Source organism: Parasteatoda tepidariorum, chromosome 1 (genome assembly GCF_982258835.1).
Source record: "Parasteatoda tepidariorum strain Cologne lab strain chromosome 1, Ptep-v5.0, whole genome shotgun sequence".
NCBI classification, from domain to species: Eukaryota; Metazoa; Arthropoda; class Arachnida; order Araneae; family Theridiidae; genus Parasteatoda; species Parasteatoda tepidariorum.
The window spans coordinates 10,742,501-10,767,630 of record NC_141755.1 but is presented as its reverse complement, the minus strand read 5'-3'; the positions used below and the strand labels follow the sequence as shown (position 1 = coordinate 10,767,630).

General features: G+C 28.7%; 1 protein-coding gene across 1 annotated transcript in view; it reads right to left on the bottom strand.

Annotated features, from left to right (window-relative positions):
* The window catches only part of LOC107455277 (teneurin-m), a 467,942-nt gene that overhangs the window by 124,127 nt on the left and 318,685 nt on the right, over window positions 1-25,130 (bottom strand). The window contains exons 8-11 of the mRNA XM_016072782.4: window positions 23,846-23,935; window positions 23,368-23,675; window positions 4,630-4,741; window positions 3,968-4,072 (exon numbers count right to left, since the gene is read on the bottom strand). Coding sequence (XP_015928268.2) covers window positions 3,968-4,072; window positions 4,630-4,741; window positions 23,368-23,675; window positions 23,846-23,935 — 615 coding nt within the window. The remainder of the gene's footprint in view (window positions 1-3,967; window positions 4,073-4,629; window positions 4,742-23,367; window positions 23,676-23,845; window positions 23,936-25,130) is intronic.

Below are 25,130 nucleotides of genomic sequence, written 5' to 3'. Positions count from 1 at the left end.
TATTTATAATAAAATATGTATATAAATTTATATATAATAAAATATATCGGGTTGTGAGGAAATGTGAAAAATGAAACTTCTAAAATTGAGTTAAATTCCGATTTGAATATTTGAATGTATGCATCTTGGAGTCTGACTTTAAAATTGAATTATGTTCCTAAATTGAAATATGCTTCTTTCATTTATTCCTTAATTTTTGATTACTATTTCTTTCAATGCATCTCTAAACGTATCTGACATGATTTTTTTAGGTTCAGCTTAGTAAATGAAGATTGTAATTCAATGGTTTGAGTCATTTTTAAATTTTTTTTTCTCGTATTGTTGCTTGCAATATCTGGAATCAATCATTATTCCCCATTTTTAGAAAGACAGACAGACAGAGAGAGAGAGAGAGAGAGAGAGAGAGAGAGAGCACGGATTGAGAGGATGGCTGGAGTCACCGAAGGAAGATTTAACAGACAAATAAAAGTCTGCAACAGCCTCACTTTTGATACTTTTTCGTGGCAACAACACGAAAATGAGTCATATCCGAAAGTGCCATATAAAATACTTAAGACGATATCGTCTGCAAAAATTTGCTTTTCCAACACGACTGTTATTGATTGCAGTTCAGTCAACAAGAATTAATTTTTGAATGCTATGTTTTAAATAATATTGACATGATTTATAAAGTATTCAATTTCTCCTTTAACTACCATAATACATCACAGTTTCAGTTTCCTTGATTTACAAACCACTTACATGAGCGATAGAGTTTGCAACATCATCTTTTGTCATGCAAATCCAGTGTTTTTTTTTATCGTTATATTCTGCAATACGTATTCACCATGCACAGCTACAAGTTTTTGATTCTGAGTTACATATTAGACAAAGCGAAAACGAGTATTATATCGATGTGACGAGAAACAACAACTTGGCATGGAATGATGTGTGAAATATACTCAATGCATTTACGAAATATTTGTCTATACGAAAATCAATTCCAAAAAAATTTGAAAAATACGTTCTCTTTCATTAGATATGTTAGCTTTAAGTACTGAATAAATTTTTTTAACAAAGCAGAAACGTTTCAAGTGATTTATGAATTGTATTTTACTTTAAAAAAGTTAGTTTAAAAAAGTTTCTTTAAAACACAAAATGCATTCAAAACATATTAAAATGATGCGTTTAAGAATATTGTATTTATGCATACTTGTGGTTGGATTTTTAAGAAAGGAATAAATTAAAAACTTATGAAAAGAATGGATAGCAAGAGTATAAAAGAAAATTAGGAAATTTTCTTCCCATTTATCAAAACGTTTTTTAGAAACTTGCTTTATAGAAAAATTCCAAAGTTGAGCATTGGATCTCAGTGGAATAACTTTAAATACCCAGCATTGAGTACTTTTATCTTTTCTTAAGACTCATCAAGATAAATAATCAAATAACTATCATTTTACTTTTTTTCCAAATATATTTCGATTAAAAACTAATTAAATGAATATTTTTCTTTTCAAAACTGAATAAAAAACATAGAATAAAAACACCGACGAAAACAATACTTTAAAATCTTAGGATTCTTCGAAAATCTTGACAGTTTCAGTTTATTGAAGAGAATCAAATTTTGAATTTATAAGAAGTAATTTGTTTTCTAATTGTTTTAAGCTTCGAGAAAATAAATCTTTTTAATTAATAATTTTTAGTAATATATTATTATGTATATTTATCTTTTCTTAACTCTCACAATTATGAATAAATTGCCAAATAACTATCATTTCAATATTTTTTTCAGATATATTTCGATTAAAAACTAATTAAATGAATATTTTTTTTCAAAACTGAATGAAAAAAACATAGAAATGAAACAACGACGAAAGCAATACTTTCAAATCTTAGGATTTTTGAAAATCTTGACAGCTTCAGTTTATTGAAGAGAATCAAATTTCGAATTCAGGAGAGGCAAGTTGTTTTCAAATTGTTTTCTCAGTTACACTCAGCTTTTCGCGTGAAAAAAAAAGTTTCTGCGATATCAGATCTGTCAATCTTTCAAAAGCTGAATAGAAAATGGATGTCCGTTCAATTTATCACGGGGAAGTATTTATGCCTTGTAATATTTCATAGAAATGATTCATCTTGCTCAAGGCAAGTCACAGTTATCAACATTGAATAATACTGTCTGTGGATTTGATTTAGTTGAATTATTTGTGCCCTGCACTGGCAACTGCTATGGAAGTTTTGATATATATACGATCATCGGGTATCATTTTTGGTAATAAATGATTCAAAAATACTATTTATATTCAAATCATTTTCTTACAATTGCACTAATCCAATGCAGAATAACATTAAATGTTTAAAGTATGAATTTTTTTTTCTATGTATGAAGACCTGTATTAATTAATGTAAGTAAATGCCTGAAATACATACAAAGAGATCTAATTGAAAATTTATAAATTTTTTGAATAAATAATACTGTCTAAGATTTTGATTTAGTTGAAATTTTTCTGCTCTGAACTAAAAACTTTATAGAACTTTTAATACAATCTACCGTCGGGTGTTTTTTTTTTTTTTTTTTTTTTTGGCATTAACTTACTCTAAAATACTTTTTATTTTCAAAATGTTCTATAATAGTTAAAATGACTTTATACAAAGTGAGATTAAATTATTAAAGATTCCTTTTTTACAGATGAAAACCATTTTATACAAACTGATATAAATTAAATAGTAAATGTCATGCTACACATCGATAAAGATAAGAAATTTAAATTACATAAAAATTTTGAGTGAGCAATATACTCGTAGTCTCAGCATTTGATTTAGTTGAATTATTTGAGCCTGACATTGGTGATTTAGGGGCTATTTCAATTGTTATTTTTCTAAATGTACTTTTATGAATTACTATGTTTTTCATACATATGAATTAATATGTTTTGGATTTTGTGGTATTTAGCGATGTATCGCTAATACTCGACCAACTAAAAAGCTGTTAATTTTTGTTGGCGATGCTAATGTTGCGATGCATCAAAACATTTCAGACTTTTCAGAAGTACAAGGTAATTTTAATAGTAAATGAAACTAAAATACTATTTATATTGAAATTATTGGCTAATTTTATCAGGATTCTACCTTTAAATAGAGTTAGATGAAATGTGTGTACTCTGTGGGGATGGTAGCTATCGACAAAGTCAACCTATGAAAACGTACCCCACTTCATCTATGAAAAGATACCCCACCATAGAATTGAGTTAACATGTCGTATATACTAGTGAATAGGTATTATATTTTTGTAGTGGTAGATACTCTACTGTACTCCCCCAACAGAATTATAGCAGTGATAGAATTCGATGAATGGATACCACTAGTTGATTCATTGCAGTTTTGTGAGAAGCCGAGAGAGCTGTATTAAGATCACCATACTTTTGGGTGCTGATCGTGAGAGCTGTATTAAGTTCACGGTCGTGGTTACTCCTGTGTTGACTTTTAGCAGGTCGAGTGTATACGTTGTACGTTATATGTGATCGAAACTGAGTAGCAACAGCATGAGGAGGTGGATAATATCGCAGTTACAAGTAGCAAGTCAACTGTTCAATGCGGACCACCCATCGAAGTAGGCGTGTTCAGTTCGAAGTGGGCGTTACTGTCAATAAAAGCGTGTTCAGATCGAAGTGAGAGTTTCTGATAAGTTTGGCATGCTCACATCACGTTCGAAGGTCACCAATGTGGGGAGTGAGTTGTTCTCGACTTTTGTAGTGATAGATATCTACAACTCTAAAAAAATCTTACAAAAGGAAATCTATGCATACAACTAAATAGTATAAATAAGTAACTAATGATAAAGACTTAGCAACTAAATGTATTTATTCATTTTTTGTTTTAAAACAAACTTGATATTTAAAAAATCATTTCATTTTATAACGAGCTCTAACGAAATACCTTATAACGAACTCTAACGAAGAGGTATAAAGTAGAGAGTACTGTTTTTACTTACGGTATGCACATGAATCTCCTGCAAAATCAGGACTACAAACGCAATTTCCCATAACACATCTGCCATGACCATGACAATCATATGGACAAGTTAAACTGGATTCATCTGAAATAAAACAATGTTTACGCGATGAAGGTAAGAGACAGAAAAATAAGTAAAAGAAAAAGCTTGCTATTATAGTGTAAATATAATGATAATAAAAGTATATACTTTTACAGACTGCATAGTTTTTACCTTTTTTCTGCCGCTATCTAAAATTTAAAAAAAAATGTTTTATTACTTCCCTTTAACTTTATGAACCCATTTTGAGTGTTCTTAGCTACGTTTTGGTGGATGGGGGGAAGGAAGTAAAAGTAGTAGTTTTTCTTTTTTAAAGCAAACTACAATATTATGTAAAAAATAATAAAAAAATATAGACTCAACAGTCAGTTGTCCTTCAAGGGGAGAATGAAGACTCCAGAAATTCTAGTTCAAAGTTATTATGGTGGCAATATGGTTATCATTGCTCATCAGCCACTTTATGCACCAATCAGGAGCTGAGTATGATTCCTGTCACCACCGGGGATCTAATCCCGTTTCTTTACAACATCAGCATAGAGTCTTAACCAGTTTACCAGTGCAACACTTTAATATTATTTATTAATAAATATCACAATACTTACCAGTGCTTTGCGTTATAAATGCAATATCCATCATAAGGTCTCCATCATTATAAGCGGAAATGTACCAGAGTCCCCTTTCTAGGTATTGAATGAATTCTACACTGTACAATTTCTAAATGAAAAGAAAAATATGCATTTTAAAATAATGGCTCATAATACCAAATGTATTAAAAGAGAAATGAATCAAAAGCTTTAAATGCAAATTTTTGTAATAAAACTACGTTATATCTGACTTAAGCAAATTGGAAAATTCGGATTTTTCCTAAGCAGCACTCATTGGATAATTGAAAAAGTCTCCATACACTTTTCAAATAGCCTAAAAATGTTTGGGCTCATTGCAATCATCTTAGAGCACAATGTAAAAAATACTAGATCAAATTACGGTACAAAGCATCGGTACTCAGGAAACCGGTACTTTTTACCATAAAATCTATTTTATCCAGGGCATGATACGTAATAAAAAATCTGATATACCGAAATTTTTAGAGTGGAATTACCTTAAAATTACAGAATCACTCTAACTAAATAAATATTACTAAACAAATTATGATATTATATGAATTTTACATCAAATTAACGATATTACATCAAAACTGGATTTCACAGAGGATGCACTCAAAGTATCGATACTTCATATCATATTTTATACTGGGATTTTTTACAGTGCATTGAAAGATCACTGTAAAGGACCTCATTAAACATAAATTGAAATGAACTGAGAAAAATGAAAGCTAGCTAAAATAAGTTCAAATAAAGAGTATAAATTAAATTAAAACAAGATTCAGAGTAATGATGAGGATAATTTCCATTGTTAATTAAAACCCCATCTGTTTTATTTTCCATAGCATTCAATACGTATTGAAAAGTATATAAACTGCGAAACAGCAATAAAACATCATTAAATGCAATGAAGTACGCGACAAAAAAAATCAGATTTTTACATACTTGGTATTTTTGTATTAATACGCTGCTCATTGCGAATTTTCTTTTTCCAAATTCAATTTTATTTGGTAAGTTCTTTCTCAAATTCTATTATGGACTTCGTAGAATTAGAAAAAGGAAAGAAAAAGTTGTCAAGCCACTTTTCACTAAATTAATCTTAAAGCAATTGTTTTTTTTCTTCTATAATACGGCAAAGCACAGCTAGGTAAGAGAAAAGCTCAACTGTACAAAAATAAATTTGTTAAATGAAAGAAAACAAAGTCACTAAAAATAAGTCTAAGGAAATTCAAATCAAAACTTTACTGATTGATAGCTTTATTTGCTCAGTGAAAAGGCATAACAAGGGGGGCTGTAAATTTGTATGTCACCGAACTTTTGATTTTGAAATTGTGCCATGACCTTGATGTATGTCACTGTTATAATTCCCCAGTTATACTCCGCTATTTAAAACACTTGTATAAGGGCAGGTCCACTGCAATAAATCAAAAGTAAATTCAGGTTGATTAAAAAAATTTCCATCGTTTTCTAATAAGCCTAGGGACGCATGAATGGACTGCAGTAAGCCTAAAAAATATCAGACTTGCTGGAAAATGTTGGAAATGCTCCCAATTAACCTAACGCATTTTAAAACGCCAACGACGGATATAAATTGTCAGATGTTTCAATTAAAATGCAACACACTCATCATAGGAGCAAAGTATATCTTAAATTCAACTATTAAAAGTTCGAATATTGAAATTTTTCCCCAAACATAATGTTTCCAGCTAGTATCAGAAGTAACTTTTGAGACTTTGTTCAGTTTCACAATAGTATGCCCATTAGTGGGCATGCTATTATATATGATGTGTAAGTAGTTTTAAATTTAATTTCGTAATTTTCCAGAATGATTATGTGTTGACTGTTGAAATTTACTATTTAAAATTATGAATTCGACAATTACAATCTGGAAAAGCAAAATTCCGATAACCTTTAATTTTTAGAGTGATGATGAACCGTTGTGTTCAATGATTTACTACGTCATTGTAGACTTCGATAATTTACTTTAATTGTTTTTATATCCAAATGTAAAATATATTTAAAAAACATAATTATGAGATTTTTATAATTTTTTATATTTTGATATATTTCCTAAAAAAAGTTTTTTTTTTTTTACTTTTTAATGTAAATTTTCAATTTATGTTTTTAGAATGTATAGACATGTAAAAGTATTGAGTTCGTTTTTATCCAAGAAATATACTGTAGAAGTCAAAGTTTTAGCTTTTTATTGATCAACTAATTGTGGTAAATCCAAATTTTCAAAAACGTATCATTTCAGCTGATTCGAAGGAAGCCTACAGCTGATTCACATTCAGATTATTTTTCGTTTGCAACATTAGGAGAAATTTGAAATTATAGTTTTTAAATGTAAAAAATTACTATATTTAAGATAATTAAGCAACAAATATGCATAGAAAAATTTAATAAGAGTGAAATTAAAACAAAAATTTGTTATTATTTGCTAATTTATTTCTGCAATATTTAACCCTCCAGAAATTTTCTTAAAATTTGGAGATACGCCCAGCTCCCGTTTTTGAAAAAATAGCCTAATAGTAGGTGTAATGAACTCCAGTAATATTAGTAGAGTTGACCGCTAATCTCAAGCGGTTGCTTTATAAAATTTCCAAACTAGGTTAAAAATTATACGCCAATTTTCTGTGGAGGTTACACACAAGTCTCGAGTCCAAACACAGCCGGTGGCACAGTGCTTCTATCTCGCCTTTTATCTGCATTTTATCTGACAAACAAATCGCAAGAGCCTCAAACGCAAAGGCTTAAGTTGAAGATAACTTTAATAAGCATAGCGTTACTTTGACGGTCAGTAGCCTTATATTATACTATTAAAAATGTACTCTGCAGAGCTGTGATTTTATGGTAATAATAGCTTTACGGATATAAAAAAGCCTTTACGATCAGTGATTATTGAAATATTTTTGCCGTTTATGACCGTTATTAGAGTTTGAAGGGCTATTTGTCTTTTTGACATAATTTTTACTTTAATGAATCTCTTGAATGAGTCTTTATTAATAATTTCGCTTTCTTTCTGATATAGTTTTTGCTAGTTTTTTTTAATGGTTTACTCAAATAGTTTTTTTCTATTTTAGCAAAGATCCTCTTAAAATAATGATAACTTAGTTTAATTTAAATTAATCGCGCGTTTTATAGATTATCTTTAATGAAAAAAATGCTTCGTGAACGTGCGACAATCCTTTGTAAGTACGTATTTAATATAAAACTAAGAACATTATTTCCTTTCTACAAACATTTAAATGTGTAGGTTTATAAAAATCTGATGTTTGAAAATATCACATACAGTATTTAAAGAGCTTGTAAAAGATAACTGGTTTTAACATAATTTAAAAAATAAATAAATTTGAGGTAAATTTAAATCAAATGCCTATTTTTGTTAGATTTGATAACACAATTTCCTGGCATGATTTCTAAATATTTGTAAGGAACTTTGAAAGTTCGTTACAAATATTTAAAATTTTATTTCTTCTTTTTTAAGGATAAAAATATCAATAGTTTTGTTTTTTCTAGAAACAATCAGTTAACAAAAATTTCAATAATAAAATTTTAAAAATATCTTCAGTGGTAGATGGATCATGAGTTAGAGTTCTCTTTCAGTCATGTTAACCGTGACTTATTTTAGTGGTTTTCTTCTCCATGTAAAGCAAATGAGGGTGAGTTCCATCAAAAAGTCTTCCGTGAAAGCAAATTTCGCCCTCATTCAAATTCGATATGAGAGTTTCCTTGTCTTCTGGATTGGGTTTGACATTAAGAGACTACGGCGTCGGACATCGGTAGTTGTAAACCCGAATTCAGGTCAACTATTCAGTGACAGTTATAAAATATTAAAATTTAACTTTATATATATATAAATTACTTAAATTTTGCGATTGAATTTCTACCATTGAATTTAACTATTTTATAAAAGCTGTTTTATAAAAGAAACAAAAATAATGCTATAACATGTCACAAAGAATGTTATAACATGAAATTGGAAACGGAATAAGGAAAAATAATAATTTTGTAGCTAACACAATGTATTTAGTTTTATTCATTTCAGTTAAAAGAAATGATGTATAAAAGTGGAGAAGTATAGTTCACCAAAATCAAAACTAGTTATTTCTTTAAAATTGTTAGTGAAAGACTTCTCGGAACTGCTCCATTGAATGAGGGCAAAAAAAAGAAAGAACTCTCTTGAGGAACAAACCATCATACAATAGTTCTTCAAAAAGTCAATAAGGAGCTACCGCGAAATACAATAACATTCTTCTTGAGAATCCGCAAAAAGGGACGTTACAATAAAACAGTAACCGAAATGAAACCCGTTTTTGACTCCAGGACATACCGTTTAAAACCGTTTTTCCAATCAAACCATCTGCTGTTACAAGCTTCCCCTCAAAGAAGAACAAATGAAGGAATGGATGGACAACCTAAGAAGAAAAAAAAATGTTCTCTCCTGGTGGGCAATCTCTAGCAAAACGAGAATAAGATGAAGAAGAAAGAGAATCAAAAGAAGAATGAAGTTTTATTGTTCCTGACAGAAGCAAACGTTAAGAAGTATTTACGAGCATGAGATTATATGGCGTTGCTTTTGTTTTGAGAGTAACAGGGGGGTGGCTGGAAGTTTTGGAAGAGAGTTAAAGGGTGGGGAGGCGGAAAGAGAAGTTTATGAAACGCTCCTGGTCGGCTACCAAAAAATGTACTACGATTCGCTTGAGCGAATTTTACTCGTAATTTTTGGAGGATGTAAGGCAGAAAATATGAATTCTTTGAGGCTTAAGAATTGAGAGTAGTGTAAGAAGTACGGCTTCCATTTGGAAGAAAGTGCTCGAAGAAATTGTTACATGCATTATTACTTTTAAAATCGAATATGAACGATTCGAAGGAGAAGAATAGCGTAGCAGTTCTTAAAAAAGCCATGCATAACATATATATACAGAGAGAAAGAAAACATGGAAAAATATAAAAGAAAATTTAAAATAAAAATAATATAAAAGTAAAATATTTTTATCATTTTACGAACTTTAATTATTTACAAAAAAATTTAGAACATTAAATATCTGGAAAATGAAAATTTATAATCTCGCCATCAACTCACACAATTAGATCCACGGGTTATAATTGTGTAATTATATATATATATATACAGTAAGAACGACACTTTAAAACCCTCTTGTTACACTCAATTTGCGCTTTTGTTTTCATATTTTGTAATCTGGCAATCTTTCTGCGAAAACATTTTTAAATCCTTCTTGAAAAATTTTCTGTCCTTGTAAGTTGATCTGATTTTGCTACTCGCTTTATAGTCCCTTTTAAATGTTTTTTATTTTATTTTATTTTCTGTTTTTACATGCTATTTTTACTTTTTGTGATCTTTTTTATTTGTTGTTATTTTTATAAAAAAATTTTTTGAGTGCTCCTCACACTATTGTATTAATATATTTCGCTTTGACTTTATTGATACAATATCAGAAAGCACTCTGTTTTGCGGATATAATCGTGTGGGCTGAAAGAAAGATTATATCTTTTTTTTCCGGTTTTTTAAATAAAATTTCATCCTTTTTTTTATTTTTTTATTTTTTTTAAATATATTATATAAACTGTTGTTTGTTATTTTTTACTTATTATTTCCCCCCCCCCTTTTTTTCATGTGTCTATAATTTTTCTTTGTTTTATTCTTCATTTTGAACTTATATATATATATATATATATATATATATATATATATATATATATATATATATATATATATATATATATATATATATATATATATATATATATATATATATATATATATATATATATATAAAAGCTTAAAATGTAAAGAAAACAAGGGAAAAAGTACAGAACAATGAGAGAAGGAAAAAGAATAATAAAAGCAAAAATAACAAAAAGCCGGATAAAAAAAATATGAAAATTTAAAAAAATCTGGAAAATAAAGATATAATATTTTTATCAACTCACACGATTATATCCGCAAAGAAGAGTGCTTTATAATATTGCATCAATATAGCCAAAGCAAAATATATCAATATTATTGTGTGAGAAGCACTCAAACATTTTGCAAAAAAATTAAAACAAATAAAATAGAATGCAATAAGGAAAAATATCGCGCAAAAGCAGAAAATAAAATATAAAGAAAAAACAGAATATAACATAAAATTAAATTTACAAAGCGAGCAACGAAATCAAATGAGCTTACAAGAATTGGAAATTTTTCAAGAATGATTTGAAATATTATATACTATTTTTTAACTATAACAGTTTTTATTAACTATAATGCTTTGGCTATATTGATGCAATATTAGAAAGCACTCTTTTTTGCGGATATAATCGCGTGAGCTGATGAAAAGATTATATCTTTTATTTTCCAGATTTTTTAAAATTTTTAAAATTTTCCCCACTATTTTTCGTTATTTTCATTATTATTTTTCTTTCTTTCCCCTTTTTTCATTGTTCTGTAACTTTTTCCTTGTTTTCTTTACATTTTGAACTTATTTTTTTTATGAGTTCTAATTACTTGCAGCTTATGCGCAATAAATAAAACTTACTTTTTTTCCTAATTTTCTTCGTGTTTCTTTGTTTTTATTTATTATGCTTATATATATATATATATATATATATATATATATATATATATATATATATATATATATATATATATATATATATATATATATATATATACACATAAAGACATTCATTCATTTACAATAAGGAAGTATGTAATGAAAATAAATAACATTTCATTATTTCATTTGTTGTTTCCAATTGATGTATTTATTTTCTTGATAAAGCGGTTGAGGTGCAATTGCTCATGTTATGTTGATTTTACTTGCGCTAACCTAACAAGAGATCAAGGCCAAATAATTTTAAAAGAACTGTAGTGTCAAAGAAGAGCGTTCACCTCCCTATAATGTAACCCAGGTCTGAATCTAACCGGTGGATGATTTATGCGAATTATGCTCCAGCCTCATAAAATATTCTTACGAAGTGAAATATTTGCTGTGGTAGTTGGTTAGAATCCTTGGGTTGGAGTCCTCTTGTCGTCTGACTAACCGTGGGAAGTTTTCGTGGTTTACCCCGCCATATATCTCAATAGTCCCCCACGAAGGCTATTTTGTCACAATGCTTGAACCAAGGGTGTTCTCGTCTTTTGGGTTTGTTTTCAAAATCACAAGATTACAGAGTTGAACGTTGATAGTCTTAAACGCAGAATTGGATCGACTATACAACACCAGTTATGAAATAAAATAAAATAATTATGAAAATTTACTTTAAGTTTTTCATGAAACTTATTTTTTGTTAAATAGAACCATAAGCTAGAACAATGGCTAATAATAAAAACATTTTATTAATCTCATTCAAAATTTTCCATTAGGCCTACAGCGAGAACTTATAAATAGAACAAAAAACTGACAAGTATGTGCACCAAATTTGGTAAGAATCGGTTTAAAATATCTGATTCGTATAAGGAAAATCGATACTAACATTCTATTTTATTTATATAGCTTTTCACGACAAACAAACTTATTTTATAAAAAGAGAAAACCATTTTATAAACTTTTTTCTTGATTTACAATACCTCGTAAGTTTAAACTAATACCACATTGATTTAATATCATTTGACACTGTTATAACTTTATTCACTTTTTTTATTAGAATTGTTCTGGTGAAACAAAAGATGTTATTATAGCATAAAGCCAAAGTATGGGAACTTTTACTTCGCCTCTAAGCTTTTACGAAATTTAGCGAGCTTCCTAACGCGATTACAAAACATGATGTAAGATTTCGAACGATCATCTTAAGGTTGTTACTAAGGCTCATCATAAAATAGGATTTACTTTCTTAATATATTTTCTTATCACGTGTAGAAATAATGTCAGGATTCAGAAGTTTGTATTAAAAAAATAGATTTTCTAAAAGCAGTTAGACTTTTGCTTTTGATTAAAGATAATAGTTATAATAAATTTGATTTTAGTAATATGGTTTTTGAAATATCATTAAATTATAATAAACCGAATAGAAACGGAATAAATTATTTGTATTAAATATACACGGAGAAAAGAAAATAGAATTGCAGCACTGTATGGTAATGTCATTTCTGGTAAAAAAAGCCATAATTCTGTTTAATAAAACCAAAATATACACTATTTAAATCACTCAGTTGATAATTTTTCCGTTAATATAGTAACAGTTTACCAGTAATTCTGGTTTTTAAAATTATAATTCTTATTATCACACAATTTAGTAAGAAATACAAAACTGCATTAAAGTACATTTTACTGAATAAATGGTCTATGCCATGGTCTAAGGTATCATGATAAAATTACCAAATCTCACCAGTGTGTCACGTATTTTATTTTTCAATGTCCGTCTAAGGAATGACCTACGTTATACAGGCATCTGAAGGGCAGATTTGTTAGTCACTTTTCCCGGGACACCATTTCCCAGATGCACTGTGTGGGCCAACCTTGCTCCCACAGTAAGGACAGATAGTAGAGAGAATGACAGAACATCCATGTCTTGCCCGGGATTCAAACCTAGAACCTTTCTGATGCAAGACCAGTTCCCTGACCCCTATACAGGCTGTTCGGCACATTGCCAGTTATTAAAAACCATATTTTATCATTAATTTTACTGAAATCACTACCAAAATGCTTCGGTAAATATTATTGAGTTTTTTGGTATTCCCATAGCGCTAAAAATCACTGTAAATTTATGATATTATGGTAGTTTCTTCCATACTTGTCATATCTACCATAGTACATCTATAATGTTTTATTTGAAATCCGTGTTCAATTTGCAAAAATTGGAAATCAACTTACTAACTGTTGTTTGACCTAATGATTGGATTTTCACGTATTAGAACTCAATTTAGAAGCTGCAAATTATATTGCGCAGACAATATTTAAATTACGAAATCAAACACAAAATAGGTACTTTCTCAAAGTATGCATACTTTTTCCCCAACTGATTTGGATTCTTGATTTTTAAAATATGTGGAGTAGCCACTATGCGAAAAATGTAGTTCTCCCAGCTTATACAGGAGAACGGGTGAAAGTTTAAAACCCTTAATGTTAGTTTCACTTTTTCCACATACAAAGAAGTTTTATTTTAAATTTTGATTTTTCAAAAACTATTCAACCAATTTTCTTCAAATTTCTAAGTTTTCTTCACAAATAAAGTTGTGCAGGTAAAATTCGTAGTTATAATTTTTATACCTAATAATTCAAACTTTTCTAACCCTTTGCAAATTAATGATAATAAATATTAAAAAAACTCATATAGAACTATCTTTGTATAAACAAGCTTTATATGTGTGCAAGCGTTCTTAATTTCGCTTCAGTATTTGCGAAGATATAGCAAAATACGTAAAAAGTTTATATATATTACTACTATAAACTAGTAAAATTACTATCAATACACCTTAAAGTTTTTTTTTTTTAAATGGTGGCACTAGGGGTTTTGTCCCATTGGCCACAGAAATGCCGGAACTGCTACTCTCTTCTCGTTGCCCAGTGGGCACCTGCGGTGAAGCCACGGTGGTGGAGCTGCGTCGCCCACGTCACACAACCACAAACCCGTTTATAGGGCGGGTCACATTCAAACAAAGAGGAAGGGACATAGAACACAGAGAGAGAAAGAAGCATCCATGGTCTGAGCAGAATTCGAACCCGTGGCCAATAGTCAGACACGCTAACCACTCGGTCACTTGGTCGGCACACCTTAAAGTTATATATGCTACCGTTTAAGTGTTTAATTCAGTTATTTCGTAGAAAAACTAGGTATTTCACGAAATAACAAGACAAGTCAGTTGAAGTATAATAGATGAAAAAAATTCCTAACTTTACCAAGTTATTCTATAAAATAACTAGTTATTCTGTGAAATAACTAATGATCGAAAGTGGAAGAGAAAAATAAAAAAATGTAAAAGTTATTTTATAAATTAACTGATCAGAAATAGCTAAAATCTCTCGAAAAATACATTTTATCTCTATTACTTATTTTTATTTATAAATAATGAGAAAAAGCAGATGATGTAATTTATAATACACTGACTTAAAGCAACGGAATGAAGAATACACACGCACGCATGTCATTACAAAGCAGTATAAGCGGTTCAATTCAGCGTAGGTAAAACTATCAATTGCATAATTAGTGTTTTTTTTTATCTTAGCTAAAGCTTCAACAAAATTTACATCACTTTTAAATTATATTAAAAATATTAAGAACAAAATATTAATATTGCTACAAATTCTGCAGGTTGAATTAAACTAATGTGACTTAGGAATCAAGTGTAACCATAGAAATATATTTAAACAAGAAAAAATGTCAAAAATCTGATATTGAACTGAATTGAATCTAAATTTTTATATTATATCCCAAACTACGTTTAACTATAAAGCCGTTTGAATACATTAAAGATCCTAATTAATTTATTTTCTGTAACTCAATTTCTAAAAAGTTTTCCAAAATTTCATGTAAAAAAATATACCAGCTAAATAAGGTTGAGATAGGTATATCATCAATAAGTTTTCGTAGGAATAAAATACAGGCATGGCAACAATTTAATAAATATCAAGAAAATGACGATATCAAAAATGCATTCATTTTTAATCAAGTCCCTTATCCTTTTGCTTCATAAAATGTAAACATATTAAATTCTCTTCTCTACTTTCGGCAAATAAGGCCATTAGCTTGCACTTTACGAGCAATTCAATTTAGAACTTTGATTTATTTTATTATAAAACTTGTTTAACATGCAATAAACTAGTTTATACAATCAACCAAAATGCTGAAATTTCAATATGCTATATTGTCTCAAGCATAATATTTTACGTTTTACCTTTTGGGAGGTACTTAAAAAGTCCAAAAACTTAGCTTAACTATGCGACGAATAAATAATCTTATTAGAACTTAATCATGTGGACTGCAAAATAAGAGCAGAATATTAAATTTTAAGCTTCTGCAACAGATTATTTCGAGAGAAAGAAGGAAAAAGTTTTGAAAATAAATAAAGGTATAAAGATAACTGAATATTCTTATATAATACGTGATATTGAGTGAAGAATAATTAAAAATAAGAAAAGTATTTTTTTTTCATCGAAAATGTAAGTTGGAAAATAAGAATGCTTAATATTTTAATTAGAAAAATATTTCATAGTTAATTTTAAATATTTTTAACATTTCTCCTCTATTATTAATATACTTTTACATTGTTTTTTGGAACAGCTTATTTAGTTCGATTGAAATAGATATCATTTTTCATTTATGAAAAGTAAAGTTAACTTAACAAAATTGTATGAAAATTGGTATAATTTGAAATTGTAGCGAAATCATAGCAAACAAAAAAATAATGATTATCAAATGAAAACAGTGCTGCGCTTATATTCCTTATATATAATGTAAAAAAATGAATGATTAAAAGTCCAATATTTTTTTTATTTTTAAGGAAGTCTTTTCTTTCAAACTTCTTCCAAAATATAGAAAATTAATATCTTCACTTGTTTTATAACTCAAAGCTGATTACTCAATAACTCAATAATGCTGAATAACTCAAAGTTGATTAGAAAATTCAGCATAATATCAAATAAAAGCTGTATGAGTTCATTTTTGATGGAGCCGATTCCTGTGAACTGTTGCGGGCAAACAATTCATACAGTTTAAGAATTTGCTACCTCCTCTCATTTTAGAATACAAATTTCATAAAGGAAGTTGACTTATAATGTTCTGTACAAATTAAAAAAGTTAATGAGAAAATTCAAAATAATATTACATAAAGCGGTATGAGTTCATTTTTGAAGTAGTTCCCTGCAATTTGCTCCAAGCAAACAATATATTAAGTTTAGGAAATTGCTAATTACACTCATTTTAGAATACGAATTTCATCAAAGGAAGTTTGCTTAATGTTACATATCAATTAACAAATTTGATCAGAAAATTCAACATAATATTGAATTAAAGCAGTATAAGTTCGTTTCTGAAGTCGTTTCTTGTGAACTGTTCCAAGCAAACAATTCATTAAGTTTAAGAATTTTTGCTACCTCTACTCATTTCAGAATACAAATTTCATAAAGGAAGTTGACTTATAATGTTCTGTACCAATTAACAAAGTTAATGAGAAAATTCAAAATAATATTACATAAAGCGGTATGAGTTCATTTTTGAAGTAGTTCCCTGCAATTTGCTCCAAGCAAACAATATATTATGTTTAGGAAATTTCTAATTACACTCATTTTAGAATACGAATTTTATCAAAGGAATTTGACTTACTGTTATATATCAAGTACGAATTTAATTGGAAAATTCAACGTAATATAGAATAAAAGCAGTATAAGTTCGTTTCTGAAGTCGTTTCTTGTGAACTGTTGCAAGCGAACAATTCATTAAGTTTAAGTATTTGCTACCTCCTCTCATTTTAGAATAGGAATTTCATTAAAAGCTGTTGACTTTTAATGTTATTTGCCGATAAACAAAGTTGATTAGAAAATATAACATCATAAAAAGTAAAATCAGTCTGAGCGAATGAATACTTAATATTTGACGGAATTTAAAGAGAACCATATGCTTCCCTTGTGAACACACTAACATTTAAAATGGTTTTAAAACAACAAAAAAATAGTTTTAAAATCAGATAAACAAAATGTAAAACTCTCAGGGTGCTTTAAAGTGACACACAAATCAAGATGTAATTTCATCGAACATTTGAAGATTCGCATTCTGTCGAAAACCACGTAATTGTGCAAGGAGGAAAAGAAATTTGGTAAAAACACCCTACTATAATGGTATTGAAATTTTGGTTAAAATGACAATAATTATGGTAATAACAAAAATATATGTTATTCAAGCCATTCATTTGGTAACGTTTTCTTTCACATGGTAACGGTTCACTGAAAATTCTGGTTTTAAAAATTATAGGTCTTTTTACCACACACTTAGTTATAAATACGAAATTAAAATGCAAATTTAACCGAATAAGTGGTTTTAATGCCACGTTCTATGGTATAACGATTTTTGCCACCAGATTTTATCACATTAACTAAATTTCGCTGTTAATCTTGCCAAACTCCTTAACAAAGTTCATTAGTAAAAGTTAACGAGCTTTTTGTGTTCCCATCAAGCTAAAGTTTACCATATTCTGGTAGTTTTAACCATACTTTTTCTCAGTGCGAGACTTAATGCCTGTCTTAGTTTTTCAATGTCCGCTTGAAATATCAAAAATGATAGCTTTATATTTGAGAGTATTCTTATTAACATGGAATGAAATCCTGCAAAATGAATTAAATTTATTAAAAATAAATAAAACAAATCAAACTAAAGCTCTACTTTTCAGGTTGATTTGTGTGAACACGTGCTTTTGAAAACAATTCAAAGACTTGAAATCAGTGCATAGTGTCTGAAACAATATTTTATGTATGCTTGTTGTAATACAAAGATATAAGTTGAAATGCAAAAAAGTGTTGAATTTTTATATTCTTTTCGAAATATTATAACATTCATTGGAATTGACGTTATAATCAAATATGCTCTATTTTTTTAATTGACTTTAAACGTGCTAATGACAAGCATCATACTAACAAGTTATTTCTGAAAACCTTTTAAAAAATAAGAAAGCATTTCCGTTGCTCTTCAAGAAAAACTTTTATAGTAGACTGTGATCTAATTGGGGTGCTAATAATCTGGAATCCAAAGGATTACACATGGTACGGATTTTCTTAATCCGGATTAGTATTCAGTAAACGGCGCGATATTGACCATTAGCACAAGAGCACCAAGCACAACTATGTAATTTATTTATTATTATGCGCAGTAAACGAATTACATAGTATCAAAATCGGAATTTGATTTACATTAATCTGCGCTTTATCAACAAGGAAAAAAGCTTATCAAATTGTTTCGTTATTTTAACAGTAAAGTAATGTCTTGACAGAGGCCTCATGTGCCAGCTGCCGCGAAGAGGATAAGTATCTAGGTAGAATGCCTTAAAAGATATGTAATAAGATGATGAGAAACTGTTGCCATTGTGTGGGAAAAATCCCTTTCTTCCTATATAGCTTGTTCTAGTTAAATAAATTAAGAACTTCATCGAAGAAAAATCAAGATATCGCTGATTTTAAGAACGGTAAAATTTCCTTGTTCGAACCTGGGCAATAAAAGGTGATTATAAAATATAAAAGAAAGGATCAAACACAATAAATTAGCACTTCAATCATCTTCTTTTACAAACTGCATTTTTAATTATTATTATTTTTTTCTAACGGCAGGTACGGAGTTTTTGTTCTCTACTTCGGAAGATGCCGGAAGTGTTGTTCATTTAACATTATCCAGTGGGTACAAGTGAACCAAAGTGACGGAGGCGAGCAACATTACCCACACCACACTGCCACGGATACCCGTTCATAGGGTGGTCCACATTCACACATCACACACAACAGAGAACAACACACAGAGAGAAACATCCATGCCCAGAGCGGGATTCGAACCCGCGCCCATGGACTTCACAGTCAGACACGCTAATCGCTCGGTCACCTGGCCGGCTTTTTAATCATTATTTATGGATGTAAACACGATGCATATTATAAATTAAAAAGAAACAATAACGGTAATAATTTCAATTATTTGAAACATTTTTGTTCGTTTTTCAGCTAATTATTAAACCACAAAATTACTTACAGCTTTTTAGTATCGATAGATAATATTTCAATTTTAAACTGAACTCCCTAGGTAATTGAACAATATAGTCATAAGAGTGTTTTCAGTTAAATTAGCCAATATTTTTATAACGAGATATTGTCATCAATTTATTTCGCAATTTACTTTACACTAACCTTAATTAAACAATGTTATAGGACAGTTTACGTCATGTGCGCGTACTTCTGTCTAAATGAAGAAGCTTAGAAATATGCAAATGCAGAGCAAATATATTAATTATTTTATATAAATAAATATGATTTCTATCATCGCTAAGAATTATCCATTGTGATTTATTAGTTTTGTTGCAAGAGTTTTAAATATCTTACAAAATATCTGAAACTCAATGTATAAGAATGTAAAAAAAAAAGAGTTATTTTGAGCTAAAAAAGCTACAAAATATTTTTTTTTCAAACTTAATAGAATTATATTATATTTTTAAAAGAATTCATAGATTCTGATTTCAAGCATAATTACAAAATTTTTAAACGAAAAATTATTTATAATTTTATACTATAGTAAAAAATAACTTGTTGCTATCTCCATAAAAAAGTATATTTAAGCCTCATTAGCATTGCATTCCATAGCCGGTGTTGCATAAATTAGCGCTCATTTTTACAAAAAAACAAGTAAGTATAAAAATTTAACTTCCATTTTATATAAATTAATGGACTTAATAAATGAGTGAAAACTATTATAAATTGTTTTGTTTCTCGTAACTTTAATTTTCAGTATTAAACAAGGAATAAATAACGCAAAAGTGTCGCGAAAACAAAAGAAAAATTAACGAAAGCGGACTAAAAAAAGTTAAAAGAGCTTAAGCCCTAATGGAAATAAATTTTTATCGGATTTTCAATTAAGCATTTTTTTTTCTATATACAAAGAATACGGCTTTTGTTCCAACTTCTTTACAAAATAAATTTTCTTTAATCGTTGAAAAATGGATAAGAGCAACTTTATTTTTTTAAGCTTTCGCGTAGTTTATAAATTAAAATTAAATAAATTCTCTAAATTAAGTAAAGATAACAGAAAATTTGCTGTATTGTTTTGTTCATTTTTGTAAAATTTAACAATAGCTTTTGTGCGGAATAAAACTTAGAAAAACTAAATGCAATGCACTTTTAATAAGAATTAAGAGTTCTTTAAAAAAATAAATTATTGTATCCGTTCTATAAGAGTCTAAAAATTTGTCACGATAAGTTTCCTGAATCTGATGAATAAATTAATTCACTGAAAATGTTATATGAAAAGAATTGAAAGAAGACTAGCAAAAATACATTATTTCTAATCTAACTTGTTTTAAAATAAAGCATACTATTATGATAGTTAATTTAAACTTTCAAGAATTTTTTTTAGTGAAATGTGCTAATAGTTTCCAAATAAGCATAAAAACTATTTGGTAAATAAGTAAGATAAATGTCAACTAAAATGTTAAAGTTTAAAACAATGAAAACGAATTTAATTTTAAAAAATTAGTCATAAATCGATCGATAGTCATATTTCTGTATAATGCGTAATATATGTTTCCTAATTAACATTGGAAACTCCTTGTTAAGTAAAAAAGGTAAGAGTTAACAAAAATGTTAAAGTTTAAGTATATATATATATAAATATATATGTAACCCTAGTATAATGGAGTTATGGCATTAAAACTTTCTTTAACTACTAAAACTTTCAGTTTTTGGCATTTTTTTTAAAAATTTCTAAAGAAATGCTTAAGGTATTATTTCATGACTTCAGATTAATTTGTAACCATTTATTCATGCAATTTTCAATATTTAGCACTAAAGTTTAAAACTTTCAGAGGTTTAAGAGGCCAACAATAAATTACGAAAGAAAACAAGTATTTTTGAACACCCTATACTGGGAAATCAAGAAATAAGCCTGTAACTTATACCAATTATTTTGGTTGTTTTTTGCAAAAAACTACATGAAATTTCATAAGCCTAGCTTAGATATTTGTGGAGATATAGTCATGTGTATAAAAAAAGAAATTTTTTGTGTTACGTTCTTTTTCTATAACTTTAAAAATATTCAATAACATTAAACAAATTTTTGGAAAAATTAAAAAATAATATCGAAATTGATGTTTTAAAATTTGGAAAATGAAGCGCTAAAAATTGCGCAAGATATGGTTATTTAAAGCAGTTCCTTTATACAGTGCATACTCTGAAAAAAATTAAAAAAATATTTTTTTATAACTTTTTAGTGTATCGAATTGTCTGAATAACTTAAAAACTTAAAGAGTCTCAAATAATTTTCTAAGTAGTTTTTGAACTACTTAGAATTTTCAAGCGTTTCAAGTACAGGCTCAAAATGATATGGGGTTTTCTCTAAATTTCATTTTGTGCCATTAGGCATTATTTATTAAAAATTACATGGGCCTTGTGGAGGATCATCTCCATAAAAGAATGTTTTTTTTTCATATACCATAACAGTTTAGTGTCTGGACAATTATTGTAAGATATCATTTGTTATTAAATTATATCATACATACAAAATGATATGTGTGGAAAACCCATTATTATTTTGTGCTCTTTAACTTAAATGGCCTCTTGTTTTTTTTCTACTTTTTTTTATAAGTTGCGAAATACGATTCACTGCAAAATTATAAAAAAATGAACTTTTTCCGCTCTTGTGTAGTATTTCTTAAACTAGTCATATCTTGTACAGTTTTTAACTCAGTGCAAAACAATATTTCTTCATTTTTCATGATACATTTGCTAGAATAGTAATTATTTTTTTATTATAAATCTGTAGTTATGTCTAGAGTTCCTCGAGCTCTACCGATTTAGAAGAAATTTCTCTAAGATGGCATTATTAACGAAATGACTTTAAGATCAAGACATGTGGTTTTGTAGAGAGACTATGGCATATTTTTTAAACTTGTTATAAAATAAAGTTTTCCGATTACAATAAACAAAATTTCCTGCACTACGATACTGATACCATTCCGTTCTCTAAGACTACATATCAAGTACATAACAGAAAATATTATAAATTCCAAATTCAAGATAGGATAAAATAGAACCCCTGGATCAGTCATCTCACAGTTCAGTCTTCTGACGAGACATGTCTCCCTGCCAGAGCATCTGCATAGCAATGTAATATTTCAAACTCAGACTAATTTGGACCCTCTTTCTAATTTGGCAGACCTAATTAATCGAGAACACCTTAGTATGTCTCCGAAACAACGCGCGACGCGCTAGACAATTTGACATCTCAACAATGAATTTTGATCGTTACTTTTAAACTTTTATTTATTATTCTATTTATTGCCTTGCTAATTGGAAATAAAAATAAAAATCTGGAGTCTTTAAAAGCGTAAAAGTATGCAAAACTTGTTTTTTTTTATTTGATTTCATTTGTTTTAATTTTAACGGATTTTACCAAAATGGCGATATTTTTTATGAAAAAAGTTTCATAAATTTCTTTTTCCAAATTTTTAGAATATTTGTCAGTTTTAAGGAGCAGCCATTCAATTCTTCTCAAGAAGATAGTTTGAGGAGTGTTGACTCAGGGGATAGAGAGCTCACCTCCCATTGAGAGGACCCAGGTTTTAATACCAACAGTGCCAGCTCGTAGTGATGACGTAAAATATCTTAAGTGGTAAACGGATCATAGGTTGAAATCCCCTTATCGTCGGGCTTACGTTGAAAAGTTTCCATGATTTTTCTTTCCATATAACACAAATGAGGTTCAATTCCATCAAAAAAGTTCTCCACGAAGGTTAGTTTGTTCCATTACTTGATCCAAAAGTTCTCTTTTCTTTTCAGTTGAGTTCAAAATTACAAAGCTACGGAGTTGCAAGTCGTAAACTCGGAATTGGTTCCACTGTTCAAAGTCGGTTATAAAAAAATGTGTATAATACAATGACATGCGTATAATACATTGAAATCCCCTTGTCGTCGGTCTTACGTTGAAAGGTTTCCGTGATTTTTCTTTCCATATAACACAATTGAGGTTCAGTTCAAAGCCGGTTTTAAGAAAAATGTGCAGGCCAAATGCAGTCCAAAAAAAAGTTAAGGGTAAAAGAACTAAAGTAATACTTACTCTTTCAATCCGTAGTACTTTCGCACTGTCTGTTGTTAATATTTCCAAAAAGTTATACCGCGTGTGTGTTGGTAGTTGATTTCGTCTTCCAAATATTCCGAGTCGGGCACCCATAGGCAAAGTATAATTGAAACGCACTAAAGACGGACTTTTTTGCCTCATCTGGACGATCCAGTGACTGTAAGGAGCGATCTGAAATTCTGACTGTCTGCCTATAACTATTTCTGAAAAGGATAGGGTGGAGGGGGAGAGTGAAGTTGCGCTGTTGCTACTCGATTTGGACGATGATGATGAAGAAGACTCTGTGGCTGCAAGAGAAATAAACAAATTTAAGCATGGAAAGTAAAGAACAGAATGCAGAAAGTATAGACGAACACGAATAATTAATGTGCTTTTAATGCGTGATTAATATGCAAATTTAGTTATACGTTACACTAAATTGAGTATTAAATGAGATTTAATTTATACGAATACATACCTTTTTTTGATGATTCTACTATAAGATCAACATCTTCTACTAAAGGACAGGCATGATTGGCGTCTTGTTGCCAATTCGGTGAGAATAAAACTGAAATGCATACAAAAAATATAACTAATATATTGTTAATACATAAGTTTATACATATTTAGTAATTTAATAAAATTTCTCTTAGCCAGTCTAACGGAGCATAAGATTATACCATATAAGAAGGACTAGAAGGAGAAAATATTTAGTTGAAAATAATTGTTTTTGGAAAGTAAATTAAAAAAAAATAGAATGTAGAATAATTACATTTTTGCTATGTCGACAATGTTTAAAGATAATTACACTATTTACTTTTCTGAATAAAAATTACAAAGCTGTAATTCTTTTTCGTTTTTTTAAGAGTAAAAAATGGGAGGTTTTTTTATTGAAAATGAATCCATTTTTTCTTTAAAATTAATAATTTTGAAGAGAATAAACTTTTAATCCTTTAATAGGTTTAAATTTATTTGAATAAATGCAGCCTTTTTATTAGTTTTGTCTCCTTTTATTTCCTTAATATCGTAAAGACTATTCATAAATTACTTACTTTATAGTATAAATGTTTCGTAGTCAACTTAACGTGCAACTTAACTTAATATTTAAATTACTTTTATAACGTTTAGATTTCAATTAATTATATTACTTTTGTTTCTTCAAATTCTCGACTGGCAAGTCTTAAATGCCGGAATAATAGATCTTAAATAATCTTAACAATCCTAAATTATCTTAAATAATAGATAAAAATAGGTGCCTAATTTTGAATGATTAAACATATCGACTGTTATTTCCAATTTGTTTATTTTTTAAGAGAAAAATGTTTATAATTAAGTATTTTATAGCCACATCAGTTTCATGAGATTAAAACTATTCATGATTTTTTGATGCACAGATAACAATTGAGTTTACTCCCAAACACCATTAAAATATAACAATTGAAGTTTTAACTTAAAACGAAAAACCCATCTGCGCAAACTCTTAGCAAGGAAAATATCAGATGATCTGATTAAAATGTGGTATAAAAATAACACGGCAATATTTTTTTAATGCAGATACGAAACCAATTGGCACATTTTCTGCGAACGAGTCAGAAGTTTCCACCAACTTACGTTTTGAATAAAATCAACAAAATAAATCTTTAAACCGTTGGAATTTAATATAACACAAGAATAAAAGTAACATTTCATTAGTTTCGTCTTCTTTTCTTTCCTTCTGAACCAGATAGATTATTTATACTTTTATCTCTTTATTAATGCTAATT